Raw genomic sequence first — 20,024 nt, 5'->3', positions numbered from 1 at the left:
TTGTCACTTGAGAAAAGAGACCAACACTCTCCTCACTGCAACCTCCCTTCAAGTAGTTGTAGAGAGCAATAAGGTCTCCCTTCAGCTTCCTCTTCTCCACATTAAACAACCCCAGTTCTCTCAATCGCACCTCCTAAGTCCTGTCTTCTAGTCCTTTCGCCAGCTTCATTGCTCTTCTCTGCACACGCTTGAGCACCTCAATGTCCTTCTTGTAGTGAGGGACACAAACCTGAACGCTGTACTCAAGGTGCAGTCTCACTGGTGCTGCATACGACGGGACAATCCCTACCGTGGTACTGCTTTTCCCGTGTCTACTAAGCGGGTCATCTGGAAGGAGATCAGGTTAGTCAGGCAGGACCTGTCCTTCATAAACCCCTGTTGGCTTCTCTCTCTAACCTATTTTACCTATTCCTTTCCTTGAAATGATGGTGAACTTGGCAGTACTAACCACAAGAAATGAATCAGCAGTTGTTCTAGGTCATATCAGTGACGTGTTCTGCTTTTAGTTCTAAAACTGAAAGCAGAGGGGTGCATTACCACCCTGATTTGTACAAAATCAAGAAAAACGTATTGCCAAAGCTGGAGATCCCTTAATAAAAATAGAGATTAATAAAAATAGTTTAAATAAAAACTCCATTACTTTGGAATGTACTAGCCCTGCTAGGTGGTCTATCTTTTTTTTTCTCACAAACACTTCTATTTGGAGCATATGGGGAGCAGTGTAAGACCTAAAGCAAACAGGACCCAAGCTTACTTTATTGAGTAGGGTTGGGTGCCAAAAGCAAAACTCAATGACATTTTTCTTTTAGCATATGCATGCAAGTTAAAGCATTTGGTTTTGTGTCCAAGTACCACTGTTTCAGAAACTGCAAAATGAAAATCAAATTACGCTTAGCTGCTATAATACAAGCTAACCAGGAGGACAACGAAGAGCTTACCAAACCCTGGTGCACTAGGCAGAGCAATAGGTGGCTGCTTCATGACAGGAGGCAGTGCAGATGGGAGTTGATAACCTTGTAGTTTTAATTTGATAAGTTTCATAGCTATTGAGAACTCCAGCTGATCCATCCTCCCATCATTGTTCATGTCAGCTAGAGCCCTACAAAAATACACAATTCTCACAGTTAGATTCTTTAATTATGAACTTCAGGAACTGACCTAGAAGCACGCACACACACACAGGCATGTAATATTCAAGACTAATAAATTTCCACTCCAAAACAATTATACCATGCTAAAAACAGTCATCAGACAAGACACTGTTTAAACCAAAAGTTTCTTGATTTCTTTCTTGGAGTGGCAAATAAATATTTTTAAAGCCACTTTTCAACTCTTAGAGGAATTACAGCGAAGCAACCTGAGAGAAAGGATTAATGTAGTTGTACTAAAACTTTGTAAAAATCACACAAATAAATCTATGTGGCACTACAAACAGCACCACTGGGAATCATATGACTTAGTCTGCAAATTAGTACTTTATCTACACTTAAAACAAAATGTTCTTTAAATTTGTGCAATTTACTAAGCACCATTGTATCTGCAAGTGTACAATTGGGTTTTCAGTTAAACAATAATACTCAAGAAAAAACATTGAGCCTAGATCTTGAATAGGATTTCATTTAGAGCAGTCTGACTTAAATTGTCTTCTTTTTGTTTCTTCATTCGATGGTTAAAAAAAACATGCTTGGCAGGGAATGGGAGAGGGTTGGTGGTGGGGGGTAGAAAGGGGGAGAAGCAGGAAGAAGAATGTTGGTTCCTGCAGTTGCAAGCCAAAAAATACAGTAAATGCACATTAATTAATGTAATCAGTTATAAGCTGAGTTTTTCACAGTATGCTTATTTCTTTGCATTCATTTGAAGAATTAAGTACATATTTCAGTATTTTAATACTATGCATTTTTAAGCTCATGTATACATTACATGTCATGGACAGAACAACACAAAGGACCTGGGCAGTCTAATTAAAAAAAGAGCTTTATTTCTGGATCAACTGTTCATCAACAAAAGCTTTCATCAATGTATGCCAAAAGTTATCAAGAAAGTAGTGCAATAAATGACAGTTATTTATAATTGATACTTAAAGAAGAAGATAGTTTGGTAAAAACAGTGGTAAAGCATTCAAAGCCTGAAAACCCTCCCAGCCTAGCCCCTCCCCCCCCCAAAAAAAAAAAAACACTAGGAAAACTCAACAAAGAGGTAGATCCCAGCAGATCAACTACAGATGAACCATGTATCTTACTAGTTTCCCCTGCTTTAAGCTGCCAGTAGCACTTCCCCGAAACTGGAGACACTCCAACTCTTCCTAATATTTTTAAGACATTTTCAGTAGTACAGCCAACCTTGTGACATTGGTGGAGTAAGACAAAATAACTGAGAATCTGGCAGCAGTATTTAAAGAAGGAAGTCTTATGAGCGAACTGTAGACTCTGGGGCTTACAGTTAGAAAGAAAAGTATGCATTGCACCACTCCCTCGGAGATTTTGAATTACTACATATATTCCATTAGAGAACAAGTTTTGGCTGTGCAAACATATATCTCTGTATCACAGGGAAGTTTGATTTACACATAAAAGCTGTCTACTTTTCAGTAACTTTAGACTTCGCTTTAATCTCATTTAGTCTTTGAAAACCTAAATTTGTAGTCAAAACTGATTCTGGGACCCACATAGCATAATGCAATTTGGATTCAAGTTTCAGTCATATCACTTAGTATGTTGTTTGTTTCACAAATAATCAGCTAATAAGATCCTACTACAGCAGTCAAGACTGTAATTATGGTAGTCCAACCAGCAGAAGGAAGAGAGAAGACCAGCACAGCAAACCTGGACCAAGAGAAGTACAACTTTGGAATGAGTATTTCTTTCTTGCAGAGCACCGTTGCTCTAGAGCCTCAGCCTCTGATCACTCTTCCATGAAGAGCAAGCAAAACACTGGTACCTCCTGATGCAATGGCTGGCTAAGTTAAAACGGAAATTTAATATTTTAGTTTTCCTGCAGCTTGCAGAGACAAGTGGGAGAACCCTAGTGAAGCCTCTCTCTTCTGAGCGGTAAGGTTAGATGACAGTAATTGTTAATAAAAAATGTGTATTTTGAAATGCAAAGTACAGTTACTTCTAGAGAATAGGTAAAATGCAAAGTAGGCTTCTCACATTTTGTTACTGAGGTTATCCACATTCTGTTAATTCTTAAGTGCAACAGCTTTCTCTGAACATAAAAGTACTATGAGTTTATTAGTTTCCAGCATATACGCCACAAGACACTATACAAAAGCTTCTACACAGATTGCATGTATATAGTTCTACATTTGCATCTCTCTGACATTTTCTCTTTATCAGAAATGTTTATTTCAACTTAAAGTTCCTGTAATAAGCCCTAATTCATTTTGAAGGAATTCATAGTTTAACTATGAAAAGAAAAGAGACAGAATTGCCATTCTTACAACAACAGCTAGCATAAAAATGTCCCACAACATGTTGCAGAATTTTTGCTGTTCAAAATCTTCTCTCAGGCTTACAAGGAAGGGTATTACTCAGGATATTTTAATTTTGTTCTTCACACACCTTTTACTTTTTAGAACCAAAACAGTTCATATAACGTACATTAGTCACCACCTATAAACAGTGACATTAGGTTTCTAAAAGTCCCACTTGGGAGAAATAAGGCTGCAAGTCTTACAAACCTGAAACATGCTAGGTAAGATGAGGCAAAAGTTATTTGGAGTGTTAGAATGTCAGAAAATGGGTAACTGTATTTTTGAAGTGCTCCTCGTGTGGGTTTTGCATTAGAAAGTAAACCAACATATAGTGAAAAAAAGTATACTAAGTGTAAGATAGCTTCACTAGAAAAATAAGAGTGCTAAGAACAATGGAAACCAGAAGATAATTAGCTACCAGCACACTCTACACCTTTCCAAAGGCAACTAAAGAAAATGCAAAATTATTAAATGGGGAAAATGTGTGTTTGTTTGTTTTTAATGAAAGTTTTGTTCAATGCTTGCTTAGCCATTCTTCTGTCAGATGCCCAGTGGAAATGGGAGAGTAAAATCCAGGCTTATACAGCTAGCAAACCTGGGGATGTGCATACAAAATCAGGGAAAATAATCTGGAGAAACAATTTTTTTGACTTGAGTCATCAGTGGTCCTCCCAAGGAAGACACCTTCCTCAACAGAGAAGTCAGTCAGCTCCGCTGTGACCAACTGGCACCAACAACTCAAATAAATAGTTGCAATGCTCCTTACACCTCTGCATTTAAGCAAAGTAATTACACGAGATGCATTTATAAGCCATTTGTTCAACGTAAGTGGCTTCTACACATGCAACTACTTTGATTTATAAAATTGGGGGCTTTCCATCACAAGCAGAATCTCTGAGACTGTCAAATACATGGCCATGAAAATGCAGTAAGAGTAAATACTTGTTGTGCTGTAGGCAGCCTTGATTCTCCAGACACTAGCAGCATACTGCAAGAACACAGTAAGTCTTTGCATTTAACATGAGAAAATATTAACTGACCAGTAATAAGAAACTTTGATATGCACCAGCCTTACTGCTTTCACTGAACTCCTTTCACTTAATCATCAGTAAGTTTTAATTTACTGTCTGACCTTCTGTTCAACTCATTTACTCTACACCAATGGCTTTGTTATTTTATTCAATAGTGTGAATTTCAGTAAAAAAATTTACATACATGCTACAGAATTTATACATGTTTTCACAGCTTGTTAACAAAAATCAGCTTTGGTCTGACAAAATCTTTAGTGAATGAATAGGACAAATTTCCATTTCTAATTATTGAACCTAGTTGTCATGCTGTTAGATTACAGTGCTACTTTGAATAAACATCACCTTAAATCCAGCAAGCGCCTGACAGTAAACACTAATTACACTGTTCTGCTTCTAATGAAATTTGGAAAAATGTAATGTCCTTAAATTTGCTTCATTTAAGGTCTGGCCGGAAACTAGTGGAGAGCAGTAAATGAATTAAACACTGACCAAATATTGATTATATTTCATAGAACATGCCTGTGTTTACAACAGGGGTTTTCTAATGAGAAAAACTACAGCAGACTTCATCACAATGCTAGATTACAGGTGGTGACAAAATTCTTCCCCTACAGATCTTTTCCTGCTTCTTTCTCTCCTTTTTTTCTTCAGAATGCAAAGACAACTTGATTATTTCTGCATCTATTAAAGACAGAAACTAAGCACGCAGGCATTTTTGTCCTTTAAATGTGCTTACAATTAGGCTACAAAACATCCACCTCTATGAAAACAACAGTGTTAAAGCAAGGAAACACCCTGCAGTTGAAAAACCTGGAATTATTTAGTTTCATATTCCCATATTAGAATATACAATCCCACACTGTGTCATAAAATTCAGGCATAAAAGGAGAAATTACTTTTTTTTTCATCATTCACTTACGCGATGCATGTATAGTAAGATCTACAACTCATAGAATTGCCACCCCTTTATCTTTCGGATCCACACTTTGATAGAAATTTAAGAAAGTGTGAGCTTGTGAGGGAAGTGTATGTCAGGAAAAGGTAGTGTCACCTGACAGTTTTAGTCTGTCCTGAAAAAATAAAAACCAAATAACTCTAAACACACCAGAACAGCTGGCATTGATTATTTTAGTTCCCATTTAATTCAAGAGAGACAGGCTACACAGAAGATGCTTTTTGAGGCCAGCACTCCAGAGAGCTTTAGAAGACAGCCAGGTTGTTACCTACTTAAAAACAGTTATTTTTCAAGCCATTGCTGTCTCAATTCAATGCCTACTTAGAGGCTTTTGAAAAGAAAAGAAAAAAAAAAAAAACAGCTTTGGATACTACAAAGCCTGAAAAGGGTAGATTAGTAGTATACATGACATGTCACAATAATTCCAGTAGTTTGCTCCACCAAGGACACGGAGACTTCTTTTTTCTTACATGAATGCTGTGTAGAAAGGACACAGGAATTCTCAGTGCTAAAAAGCATGGAGCTACTGTTTTAAAGAACATGAGTACTAAGGAAACACTGACTAATAGCAGAAATTTAAATCAGATATACTTTTCAGAGCGTCATCTTAGAAAACAATTACACCAACTGCAGAATATCCTCAAAGCAGCCCTTGAAGAAGAAAACATTTAACTGATACTTCAGCTAGGTAGTATTTCTTGAAGTTCTAGTAAAAACTACTTTTTCATGATTAAAAAAAAAAGGCAATTCAAATTTACTTAAAATGTAAGATTGCTATAATCCTTATACAGCTGACTTGAACAAAATTCTCTCACTCATGAGATAATATGTTTGGAAAGTCAAAGAGAGTTTGATTTTTCTGCAGAAAGCTCAGAAAGCTGGCCTGTCATTCATTAGTCCAACCCCCCTGCAATTCCTTTCCCAGTTGTTTTTTTTCTATACGAGAACTTCCATAGCCAACAAAACAGATGGAAATTCGTATTAGCATAGGTTTGTCTACATACAGTTCTAGGTAGCCTTTTATGAAACAAATGCTAGGTTCTTATCTTGCAGACATGAATATAATAAACTGTATTCAAATAAGTCAGCTCATTGAGAATAGGAAAATTCTTGCAACATACAACATGCCCATGATTCCATATTTTTAGGATCAGAAAATTAATCTGAAGACTTGTACAAGTTGCTCTAACTCAGAATAGTGACTTTCCTTTCTTGAAGAGTGTTTTACCTTCCCTTCTCTCCCTCTATTAATCACGTGCTATATAAAGTAAGCATTTCCATCTATTTACAAAATACTGATAAAAAATATTTTATGTAGATCTTATCTCTTACAGAGATTCTGGGCTTTTAATGGCAGATTTCCCCCCTCTGTTAAAATATTCACAGTCCTACACCAATGTTAATAGAAATTTGGATAGGCAACATTCAGAATATTGCTATTAACTTCTAAATCCACAAAGCAAGTGCCACTTATAGATCTTACCCCTGGGAGCTAAGGCAAACAATGATTCACATTTTTCAGTGCAGTCTGGAGCATATTGTGACGTCCTTTGGAGGCTGCAAAGGACTTCTTGCCACTAAACAGTCTAACTTCTATTGTTTCTGTGGGACAGCAGTAATAAGCGGTAGCTTACAAACAAACATTCACTGATTCATCAAAAGAGCTAAATCATTCAAGTGGTGGGAAAAAGAAGGTTGTTTTTTTTTAAGAGGTCTCTTATTTTTACAGCCACTATGCAAATATTGTCTTACTTGGTTATTCTAGTTCCAACTGAGAATTCATAAAACTGATCTAGACTTTAACTTAAATAATTACTTCTCTTAATTCAGAGATGATTGAAAAAAGAAGACAGACAATGAGAAAAAGGGAAATACCTACATTTTTGGTATGATTTAGAAAGGCAGCATGAATAAGTTTTAGTTCAGCTTTATTTAAAAAAATGTGCAAGTTCGGGTCTTGTCTCTATGACAACTACAGAACCAGTGGAATGATTCTCTCCCTCTCAAGAGGCTGAAAAACTGAATAATTCAGAGAGGAAGAGATTTTTAGTCAGACTATTTACAACTGTTTAGTTTTGTTAACACCTATTTAAAGCTAATGCCTATGGAACATTTTTGGAGAAAGGATGTCTTGTTCAAGACAAAACCTCTTTCACTCTTTAATTAAGAAGCAAGATAAGTTCCACAGGGACATCTGAACTTTCACTGAGCCTTCTAGCAAATAAGGTAACAAGACCAGATTTGATATTTGTAAGACAAAAGTCATTTGAAAAGAAAATATGCTATTTATTTAAAAGCCATGTAAATCCAGTCCCTCTTTAAAGCATGCATATTTCCAAAGCGATTGTTTTTCTTGCAAGAAAATAACTTTCTTCCTTCAGTCAGAGCAAGACTTTGCCTTCTGAAGCCTTTACTACAACAAAAAGTTGTTATAAATGCAATAAATTACCCTCTCTTTCGAACAGTTAACATCAGAGAAAAAGTTAACACATTTGTTGAAAGTTATCCACCGCTCTGCTGCTTTTTCCACTCTAGAAAGTTTTAGTAGTAATATAACTAATGCAAATTATAAGTAGTCTACAGTTAGCACTTCCGAATCCAAAAGGGTCATGTAATCTAGAGCAAAAGTTCTCCTGCATGAAGAAAACTGTGAGACTGTAGAAATATCTGTGATGTGTAATGTACAGCAATGAAGACTGTGAGATGTCTAAACTCACCAAGAAATACTAAAAATTTCAAGCTTTCAAACTGTATCTTCAAATACAAAGAAAACAGTCTATTGTCAGTCTTAATTTGGTAATAAATTTTGCAAGTCTTACATAGGCTAATTAAAAAGAATTTTACTACTACCTAACGTGCTTAATGATTGTATTGGTATAGTTTTAACAAAACTGAAAGCATTTGGTAGTTTGTAATGAGGGTTCCAAATCACTAACTTCAAAAACGCCATTTGTAGAAGGATGGCTACTTCCAGTAACTGAAAAAGTAACTTAGAAACTCAGCTAAACAATACTAGAAAGTGTATTTGCCTTGTAGACTTTTGGAAGCACACTGAACAAAACGGGTGATTTTAAAACCCCAGAATATGAAATACAATTACTGCACAAGTCTGTACAAGTGAGCTTCATGCTCCAACATAACTGCAATCTCCCCCTTCCTCCATATACTCACCATATCTGTGCTAACACCGGTTGAGGTAACCCAGACTGAAAAAAAAAGTTTCTAGCTTGATCACCTATAAAATAAATAGGACATCATTTCAGAAAATGCTAAAAATACCAATTAGTAAAGAGGAAATCATGAATCAAAATATCTAAATCGGAAACACCAGTAAAGCCATAAGTACTTAATGCTACAGATACACAACAGAGAATGATATTTAAGGTTTGCCACTCAAGAACCTACAAGATATTTCCAACAAAGACATACTTTTTCAGTCTGCAACAGTCAGCACCACATGAAGTCAATTGGACATAAACATTTAGTACTACGGGAAACTCACAGTTCACAGTACCTAATTTGTGTCAATGGCTCTCTTTGCAGGAATCATGTGCTTTGTGAGAACAAGAAAATTTTTTCCTTCAAAGAAATTACGTATCAATACAAACTCTATCCTAGATTTTTGGTAGTAAAAGGCTAGTCAGCTGCCACAAAGAAAATAAAGTGGTTTTTATCCTGATGTGTAACCCAGGATAAAGCATCCCTTAAAGAAAGCAATGGTACATTTCAGTCATTTTCCAAATATCAATTAAAAGTAAGGATAGAAAAACAATTACAAAAGGATTAGGCACTTGGAAATAATGTGGCCTGTAAAGGAAATTTGTAAACAAACTAGAAATAGCACTAATTATCAAAGGAAGTCAATAAAAACTGTACTAGCTTACATACTGAACTACAACAGATTTTGTGTCAAGTCTGTCATGCAACAGGAGCAGGAACAATCAAATTGTATACTTGGAGCTATGTATGGGTGTGATGAGACTCTGCCAAGAATCCAATTCTGATTTCATACTCTGGAAATCTTCTTGATGGGGCAGACAGCAGAAAAGGTAGAACATAGCTTTACCTTACATTTATTTCCACTGAGCATAAGATTTTAGATAGCTCTTAAGGGAATTTAATGTAACGAAACAAAACAAGTAGACACCATACTGCCTTTAAAACCAAAGCAAATCAGTGTTTTTAAATGAAAACTTAGCAGGACCAATGCAGCCTTTATTCACAGCTTTGCTTCCCACAAATTACATCATTTTTTGCCATTTAGATTTTTTAAAAGGTCACCCACAGTGATTGCACTAATTTAAACAATCAGTTTCTGAAACAGACTTCAGTTAAATTAATAGATCTTTATTTAAACAGACTTCTTAGTCTATTAGTATGTTAGTGTAGCCGGTTGACCCCAGCAGAAATTAAGACCCAACCAGCTACTCACTAATTTCTCTCCCCCTAGCAGAACAGGGGGAAAAATAGGCAGAGCAAAGTGTGAAAAGTCAGGAAGCTTGTTGACTGAGATAAAGATGTTTTAATAATTGAAAGAGGGAGGAAAAAAATAAACAAAACAACCAAGTGATGCAAAGTTAATCACTCACCACCTCCTGCAAGCAACCAATGCCCAGCCAGTCTCTGATCAATGGCTACCTTGGAAAAAAAGTGCATCCACCTCCCCCAGTTGTTGTTGTTGCTGTTGAGCATACTAGTACAGAATATCCCTTTGGTCAGTTTGGGTCAGCTGTGTCCCCTCCCAACTTGTTAACCATCTCCAGCCTACTCACAGCAGGGAGCAGTGTGAGAAAGAGATAATGCTGGAAGCTGTGCAAGCACTGTACAGCAATAGCCAAAATGGTGTTATCAACACTGCAAAACACAGCACCACGCAGGCTGCCACAAAGAAAGTTAATGCTATCTCAGCCAGGCTCAGGACAGGGAGTTACTTCACCAAGGGCATTAAAGCACAATAAATATTACTAAGCATCAGGGTGATTCCACATTCTGAATTGTAACTCTGCAGTTCATAAGTATCAGCTGCCTCTACACAATACAGCTGCTGTACAGAGCCAGCTATAAATCATTTTAATTCTACTTAAAAAATCAAGTGGCATAAACCAGGTATAGAGTTTACAGTAAAATATCAGAAAAGGTGGAGTTGATGTAGCAAGGCAAATGAAAAATAGGATGTGAAGTGAGTAAGACTTGTTCAATTTTTCAAATTCTTATGTCCTATTGTCTCCTCGGCAGCTCTGTACATATTTAGATTCATTAGTTAAGATTTAATTAAATGAAATTAGAAGTGAAAACTATTTCATTACCAGTGATAAATCCAGATGTTGGTTTCAGACTGTGGAACTGCTGATCATGTTTAGCTCTCTCCTCCACAGTAATAGCCCAGATATCCAGGTTGCCTAGTTGAAGAGAGACAGAAAAACAAAATTAAGAAACATCTAAAAAAAAACCTTCCCTATTTCTGAGTATAATTAAATCACACCATACCGGACCTATGAAAACAACATACAAAAACATAGAAGCTATTCCTCCAAAGTCTGTAGTCGCAAGTTCCATGAATCCCAAAATAGCCAGTTAGTACTTATGCAATATTATCGTAGAATCATTAGGGTTGGAAAAGACCTCCAAGATCATCTGGTCCAACCATTCCCCTACCACCAGTATCACCCACTAAACCATGTCCCTAAGCACCAGGTCCAACTTTCCTTAAACATCCCCAAGAACAGTGACTCCACCACCTCCCTGGTCACACTAGAACTAAATGTTACCCAGTTAAGATGACTGCTGATCATTGATTCACTCCTCTTGCTCATAGGAATCTTAAGTCACAACTGGGCTACCCAAATTGCAATCAAACTTACAAATGGGCTATTAAAAGGCAACATCAGTGTACCAGAAGATAGAATGCAGAAATCTCATAATACATATTTAGGTGGTGAGGAGCCAGTTGCACGTACAGCTGAAATGAAATTCAAGTTCTTTTAACTGAAAAGGTACATCAGCTCGTCAGATGTGTATTATGTGGTTTCGTACTCTTGTAAGAGGAGAACTCCCCCTTACTGGTCTAGGAAAAGTGTGACGAAACCAGACGATTAACAATTTTCATTGGCAACAACAGCACAGTTTAGGAAAGTACGCTCATCAATCTTTTAAGGTTGAGAAGTCTGAGTAAGAGTACGTTACAAGGACCAGATTCTTCACACCACGCTCCTAAGCTGGCGGTGAATATTTAGTTTACACTGAGATTTACTACCCCTTCTACAATGCCAGGCTCCTACAATGCGTTCTTTAGTTCTACTTTGATTTTTGCAACAGATCCACTCTCTCTCCTCTTCCAGACATTTCACTTTCATCCTCCAGATTATTTGTACTCAGAGCAAACACAACATCTCATCTTCTACTTGAGACCTCCAACGAACTATCTAACATTATATTGCAGGCTTGTCTCAACAATTTGTAGACCAGTAACACATCTCAACAGATGTAACAGATTTCAACATCTGGAGAAGTATATTGTGCTAGTGCGACTTCCTGTAACTCCTACTGTATAGACATGTCACGATCTGAAGGCATCCAAGTTAAAGGAATCACTGTTCTGTGAAAACAAAGAGGAGATCTAGCATTCACTCTGTCTCAGCACTAAATCCTCAGAGATTCAATTTCAGGTAACAGGGACCACAAATACCCACAGCAAGTACTTCAAACTGCTTGCAGGCTGAGTCAGAATCAAACTCAGCAGTTAAGAAGAACATGAGAATTTCCTGCCTCCTAAATTTCTTCCATTTAAAAACTACTTTCATGTGGCAAAATATACTTTGGAGAGAAAATAAAATGGGCAAGGGGAAGAGAAACATCCTTTTAAATGTTTGGTTTCGTTAATGAAGGAAAAGCTACATTCTTGGTAAAAATTGTCATCTCTGTTTCAGATAACCTATGTATTTCTAGAAGAAGGCAGGTAGATAATATCTCATTCAAACAAAGGACATTTTAAGATTAGTCCAAAGAAACAAGAGGCACTGTAAACAGGTTTCATAGCTGTGCTCCCTGTGAGGATGAAATGGGATTCTCCTTTGAATGTGAATGTGCCAAAACGCAACAGTTCACATAAGGAACTATCACCTCCATCTTCCTGCAAACTCCTGACAGGAGGAAAAGAAATAGTGTTGATTAAGACTTTTTGACCAATATACAGGCTAGGCCAACTAGTATAGGCCAAGTAATGGCAGATGACCATCCCCCTGTAAAGGAAACATGACTACTCTGGCATGAGATCATAAGGCTGGATGTGGTAATTTACACTTGGAGGGAAAAATTCTTGAATACAATGTGGGGGAGAAAGAAAAATACTGTGACATTTGTAACGATTCTCTGGCTCTCTCTCTCTCAATTTGAGGTATACATGATTCCAGTACTCCCCCTAAAAAAACACCACGAACAACAAAGAACATCTCTTCCTATCCTTCTCCAAAGAGGGAAATAAAACCCACAACTAAGAACTCTTATGGCATGAGGTAACCAAAAATGTATTCTATTAACTATTTGAAAACAAAATTTATTTATTTCTTCTCTGGATTCCCTGAAACTAGAAAAAATGATGGTCAGTATTTACTCTTCCAGATGGAGACTTGGATGGTATTGAAACAGTAGATCTCCTTTGCAGGATACGAACATCAAAAGAGATGAAGTTAAACCAAGCAAATATAATAGGCTCTTCACAAGAGCTATGAATGGCGTCTGATACTGCCTCATTTCCATCTTTTGTTATTTGAGGAAACAATGAGATCTATGGGAGGGCATGAAGTAGGATCTTTCCCAGCATCAAGACATCATTCGTGGCTTCAGATCCTGGATGCCAACACAGAAGTTGGGAGGCATTTCAGTATATTTGGATGCAAAGGAAGCCGTCATCAAACCACAAAATTGACTCATAGGAAAGCTATTCTTGAACACAGTAGCAAGCCCTCTAACCATCTTTTCTTACAGAAGGCTCAGCAATCATCTCATCTGCAAAAGTGAAGCAGTGCACTCTAATAAATAAAATGGGCATTTTCTTCTCCTGGACTAATCAACAGAAGGTTGAGCACACCACACATTCTTCCCGACAATTAAAAAAAATCCTATTATGCCTATTCAATTTTGTTAATGTCATCCTTAAAATGAACAGTGTTCTAGAACATCAGTGAGTCAGCCCAGTTCATGTGGTGGGTATTGTAATGTTTCCATACCCATTCCCCAAAATGATTTTGCAAGATTTTTTAAAAAGAAAGAAGTTAAACAAAAACAAAATGATAATTAATTATATTTACATGGAGAGGAATACCAGAGATCACTCATTTGGAGCAAGGGCTCTCCCAAGATGGAGACTGCATAAATCTCGTCTGCATCTTGATCAGTGACTGCAGGTAACAGAAAATGTTGCATTCTTGAAAGGGGAATACATTTCCCCATAAGAACTGGAATTTTCTTTACAACCCCATTTATTTCCTCTCATAACAATCTCAGACTTTTGCTGTCATTCGTCTAAGAGGAGATGTGATGCTACCTGGTCGATTTGTTTTAAGTACAAATACCAAAACAGACTTCCCTCACACCACATTTGAAATTAAAGATACTCCAGAAACTACATTAGCCACATATTTATTTCAACCCACTCTTTGTAGAGCAGCCAGATCGGAAAAGCTGTTTGAGAAGAAATAGTAAATTCATTCCTTCCTAAAGCCACATAGTACACTTAACAGGATCCTGGACAACATATGCAAGATCAAATGGCAATACATAAAGTTGAAAAAAGAAAGATGCTATCCATCTGTAAAGCAATAAGAACTTTCTAAACATGGCAGAGGAGAATGCTTTGAAGAGGAGAGTTCCCTTAAGAACACACGCATGTGTTTAAGTACGGTGCATGCAAAGCACAGCCCTAACTCTGAACACAAGGAAACACATCAGTCCAAACCAGCAGATTCCATTCACATCACGACTTTCTTAGACGATGAAAATCAGATGAAATGAAGCTATTCCCACATTTCACGCGACCTAGAAGCGTATCTTACAGGACACTGTTCAGCGAGTTTATTTGATGAAAACTTCTGGCAGCTAGTTTTGCTCCCAAACTGAGTTAAGTCTGGCATCAAACAAGATGCAGTTCCAGAGGGCTGGACTTCGAGATAACTGAGGCAGTGAATGACAGGTTCCAATTATACGTTTGTTCTAGCTACCACTTGCAAAGATGTGTTTCTTCTGTTGTACTTCATGGATTTTTTCAGACTGGCAGAGATTGCATCCAATCAATCGTGTTTAACAAGAACCGCGTCTCTCCAACAACACACTCTGAATAACATGCTTTTTTACTAAAGTCTCTTACTGAAACACTAACACTAGTTAGAAATCTAGTTCCTAGCTACATCACATCCCAAAAACTAGACTTCCATATATATTCATGTATTTGTGTACACATATACCTACACACACATTTTTTGCATCCGAATTCATACACAAATACTTATACACACAATTAGAATCATATCTACATTTTCAGAGATAAGCATGTAACAGATGCATCATTCAGTTTAAGGGGAACCAAACTAATTCCACTCCTTACTAGTTTTCAGCACTGAAATCTATCTTTGTCATCTTCCTTCAGATTAGTTGCAAAAAATTGGATCATAGATTGCTCAAAAATGTATTTCATATGGGTAGCAAAAAACAATGCTTGTACTGCACTACCAGGGTCCCTTCTAGATTTTTCACAAAAAATGAAGTTCAAGATATATTACCTTCCCCTGTTACAAATGGAGAGCTAAAAATCACAGCACTTTTCTTATCTAAACACAGATTATGGTACAATACAGGAAAGAAATTTGAAGTGATGGCATACAAAAGCATCTGCCATACTTTTTAGCAATGAAAAAGTCCAGGAGTCCTAAAAGAAAAAGCACATCCACATCTCAACCACAAATAGTGCTTATGAAGCAAGAAATTCCTCTGAAATAAAATATGCAAAATGCAGACAGAACCGAGTCAGGAAACTTAAAACAAGCAGATAAAGCTATGTAACTGCAGACTGAGGCTTTGCCCTGCTGTCAGTGACTGAGTGGCCTGGATCTGCCCTACAGTTACGAACAAACTGAAGGACTGCAACGGATCAATGCACAAGAAGGGAAACAGTGCAGCTTTTCTGCTTCAGTCTTCTGAGACGTCTCCACAAAATTTCATGCATGTTCTCTAATGGGTCTGCAAGAACATCACAAGTCTGATAAACTATCACCTCAGGAAGATGCATTTCCATAAACACTTCCATACAGAACATATCTGAAAAACAACACGTTTATGCAGAATTTTTGCATACAAGAACCGTTCAGGATACATTACAAATGACTTACCCCCAAAAGGTGTTGGAAACTGAGCCATGGTTCTGTCACTTTTAGCTTGTTAATAGATGCCTGAAAAAAATAAAAACAATAATAATCACAAACAGTTACGGTATCTTCCACTTTCAGTACATTTTCTGTACCACCATCGATTAGTACAGGAAAAATCAAGGCAATGAAGAAACAGTATTACGTAAAAACTACTTGAAAAAAATAGTTACTTGCAAGAGATCTAAATGTCTCATTTTTTGTGCTATTCTGTCCATCCTTAAGTGTCTTTTCAAACTAGCAAACATAGCTACATTTCAGTTCTGTTTCAAGAATGCCCTCAAAAATGATCTTCGTTTATAAATAAACAGTGATGTAGTAAAGAACAGAACTAAGTCAGCCCCAACTGACAAGATCTCAGTGACACTGCTCAATACTGTATTACTTCACCGGGTGTAACAGCTCTGCTCCCACTTAAGAGCAAAATTGGCTCTGTTTCCAACTGTTGAAAACATACAGCATTGTCAGCGATCTGTTTTTCACTCCTGACAAAAAATAAATAAAAAATCATAAAATGCACTGTATTGCTTAGAGTTCCTTTGTTTAAACAAAGTACATTAAAAAATGAAACTAGATTGCAAGACTCCTTTACCCTGAAATCGGCCCACAAATTTAATAAGTGTGTTCAAATGAATAGAGTGCTGAAGTTGACATCACAAGGAAAAAAGCTTTAGTTGGTGGGAGATACTCTTAATTTAACACTGCTTACTTCTCAAATAAAAGCAATCTAGAGTCCAGAAATTTAATCTTTAAAGGAAAAAAAAAAAAAAAGGAAAAACATTTTTCTTTTGCCACACAAAGACTGACATCAACTGCCTGAGCCAAGAGGACAATAGCTAGCAAGAGAGTGGCAAAACAATGAAAAAGCAGCCTCTTGTCCTACTGGATTCCACTCATGTTTTCCAGGCAACAGGAGAAAAGCAAAAGGAAACAGAACCAGAAGGAGAATAATTTAGACTGCTTGAACAGCAGCAGAAATTTATCAATATCACTAAGAAAAGGCATTAACTTGCACCAACAATTTCCTTTTGTCTGAATTTCTTGTTTGTTCCCCTCCCCACCCCCCTTTCACACTTCCCACATACTCTTCTGGCTTCCAACTTGGGAACCTACTATATATGCACACCACAGATGTCACTGAAAAAAGGCAAAAAAAAAAAAAAACCAAAAAAACAGCATTTTTGCGAACCAGTCTCCCCATCAATTGCAATTTAAAACACTACGAAGAAAATACTGATTTTTCTGCTCATAATTTGGCAGGGCAACCAAGCGTGGTGCATGACTCAGAAGCCTTCTTCCAAATGCCAGGTAATGCAGCCGATACCAATTTCACGCAGAGAAGGCATCATCTCAAAAGTTTGGAATCACACACCTACTGATCCAGTATTTTCACAAAATACTGCAAACCCAGCTACCTTGGTAGTACGGCTATTTCAAAAGTGTTTCTGAAGTGCTGAAAAATGACCACTTTAATCTATAAAGTGCAGTCAGTATCTTTATTATGACGCTTCTATTCCTTAAAACTATGAGCAAACCCTAGAAGAAAAAGTTGTTGGAACTTCCATAGATGTATGCTTGAATCTTATGGCACTCGAGTGTCACAGAGATAACAGAAGGGACACCAGAAGAGCACAGATTCTCTTCCTGCTGCAATTTCCCACACGATGCAGAAGGACAGGAAAAGCATTATTTATGGCAGCCACAGGAGGACAAGAGCAGAAAGCCAAAAAAAAAAAAAAAAAAAGAAACTCAGACTTGAGAGGGAAGAGAACTAGAGTTTAAGAAAGAAATGAAATAAAAGATATCCACTTATTCAATTGTGCAAGCTGAGAAAAGTGAAATATTTTAAGAACTAGGACAGAAGAGTGCGTAAAAGGACTGAAAGTGTTTAGCCACTTATGGGAAGTGGATTTAAGGTCACTTATGGACTCTCCTCCCTATATGACCAGAACTCCAAAAGAATTGGTAGTTTATTGCTCCTCTACCTTGACCACATCGGACAGAAGGGAGAGGGATGGGAAGTCTCAAGACTATGCCTGTAGTAGATGTCAAAGAAAGCATAATGCCGTTGAAAAGAGCAGAATGGATGCTGGAAGGAAAAAAAAAAAAAAGAGTTAGCAGTAAACAACAGTAAGCAGTAAATAGTGATGAGTAAAATGGAGAAAAGGAACAGAAAGCTAGGTTAAACTTGGGAGCCTGGAAAACAAGAGACCGCAGAGATACAGCAGGAAGCAGAGAGAGAGAACGATCACTGTACCCCAGTAAAAGAGTAATTTAAGTTTGCCCTTTATTGCCAACGGTACACCTAACTTCCACAACCAGAGATTTCATTTTACATGCCTGAGGTAATGCCAGGGGCCCGACCTCTGCAGGAATTAAACTTTGCAGCTGCAGACAGCCGACTCTACCAGCTCAGGGGTTGTTACATATGAAAATGAAGACCAAGGGAGAGCAGGAATTTCACACCATTCTCATGCTGGGTGACTTGGTAGTTTTTTGAGTATTTGGGCAGTTCAAGATCTCTGGGACAGAGAGCAGGTATTATTTATCTGAAAAACACCTGGCACAGTCATTATGTTATAAATTTATTGTATATTTCTAATGACTGCAATAGAAATACAAGCACTGGTATTTCAATTCACAACATTATTTTGAAACAGCAACAAGTTGTTTTGGATCAGCATTCTTTAAACCCTAATCTCTGCTGGTTCCACAACAGCGTGAACACTTCCCTGCGCCTTCTTAGATCCTCCCAGCAACCCCCAACAAGAAAAGACGTGTAACATGGCAAAACAAAAGTTGGGAAGCAAGCAGAAAGCTGACAGCAAAGCAGTATGGGTGAACAGCCCTGTCAGTTCCCTGCGGGAAAGCAGTAGTTTCTCTCTAACCAACTACTGGTATTCAGATTTGTATGAACTCGGTTATTTTAGCTTTTTTTTTTTTTTTTAATTCTCTAACAAATGTGATTGCAATTGCCCAAGAGTTCAGAAGTTACTCAAGCAGAAGGAAGAAAGACAGTAAGGGGAACCACAAGTGCACCATTAGTCAACTGTAAGCATTGTCCTTAGAAAGCCAACCTAAAACCCTCACCGTAAGCAAAATTATGCAAGTAATGAATTGCTAAACACCAGTCCTTCCAATAGTTTACTTTGCTCAGCAATCAGAAGATGCAACAGATACTTTATGCTGCTTTCAGAAAGCGCAATGAAGAGCACTGAGCCACTCACCTCCCCGTGCCCACAAAAAGGCTCAGTGCATCACTGCACTGACAATTTAGAAGAATCCCACAGTTACACACTTTCTTCTACCACGCATCAGTCCATAAACAAGAAGATATACATCTAATCTAAGCATAACATGAGCCACTAAATGCTATGATTGTTCACAGACCCTGCATTTCTCCCAGTGCTCAAGTTCCCAGCGTGGTGCCCATATTAACCCAACCCCGTGCCCTCTGCCCGCAAAGGCCTGTGTGGTACCAGGATGTCTTTGGGGTCTCACATCTGTGAAAGCAGCACAAGGAACAAATGATGGTCCAGTCAAGCAGTCGCTTGCAAGTGCACGAGGCACATTGCATACTTCTGCCCTCTGTGCTTCTTCTCGGCTCAGGAACGTTGCCCTATGTTGTCAGAAGCCGGCAGAAAGGGTTGGCAGCGATCCTCCAGTTTCACTGCACACCTGCTGCGTTCAAGGGCTTCACCTCTCCGGCTCTCAGGAGGTTGAAAGCCCACAAAGACCAGCAGTGACCATTTCCAGCAAGGAAAGTGGGGAAAGGGGAGTGCACTGTTCCTCAGAAATAACAGGGTCAATAAGACCAGATGAGCCCACGCTTTTCAGCCTATTTTCAGCACTCAGCTGAGTGCTATTTCTCAGCGCCGAGGAGATGGACAATACTTGAAGATAGATTCTCAGCCCTGATTTTCTTCCTCTGGGACAACCCTACTGGAATAAATGCAGTCCTTCCGTCCATGATTTCCTACGGGCTTCAGAGGAAAATGAGGCTTTCAGCATACATGAGCATGGTGGTGATGTAAATTTAAATACTGATGTCTTATTTAAAGTTTAACCTTGAAAAGCGATCAGGTTGAAAACAACTACATTAACGAGACGTAAAAGTCAGATGTATGAAAATTCCCTCCACTACGTATTAT

At 37.8% G+C, this 20,024-nt stretch overlaps 1 protein-coding gene across 6 annotated transcripts in view; it reads right to left on the bottom strand.

The window, feature by feature from the left end:
* ITSN1 (intersectin 1) overlaps window positions 1-20,024 on the bottom strand; it is a 126,522-nt gene that overhangs the window by 80,794 nt on the left and 25,704 nt on the right. For all 6 annotated transcript variants that reach the window (XM_083817695.1, XM_083817692.1, XM_083817693.1 and 3 more), the window contains exons 2-5: window positions 15,838-15,897; window positions 10,765-10,857; window positions 8,630-8,693; window positions 939-1,099 (exon numbers count right to left, since the gene is read on the bottom strand). In XM_083817695.1, coding sequence (XP_083673821.1) covers window positions 939-1,099; window positions 8,630-8,693; window positions 10,765-10,857; window positions 15,838-15,865 — 346 coding nt within the window. In that variant the 5' untranslated portion in view covers window positions 15,866-15,897. The remainder of the gene's footprint in view (window positions 1-938; window positions 1,100-8,629; window positions 8,694-10,764; window positions 10,858-15,837; window positions 15,898-20,024) is intronic.

Source organism: Anser anser, assembly GCF_964211835.1.
Source record: "Anser anser genome assembly, chromosome: 1".
NCBI classification, from domain to species: domain Eukaryota; kingdom Metazoa; phylum Chordata; class Aves; order Anseriformes; family Anatidae; genus Anser; species Anser anser.
This window is presented reverse-complemented; position numbering and strand designations above follow the sequence as displayed.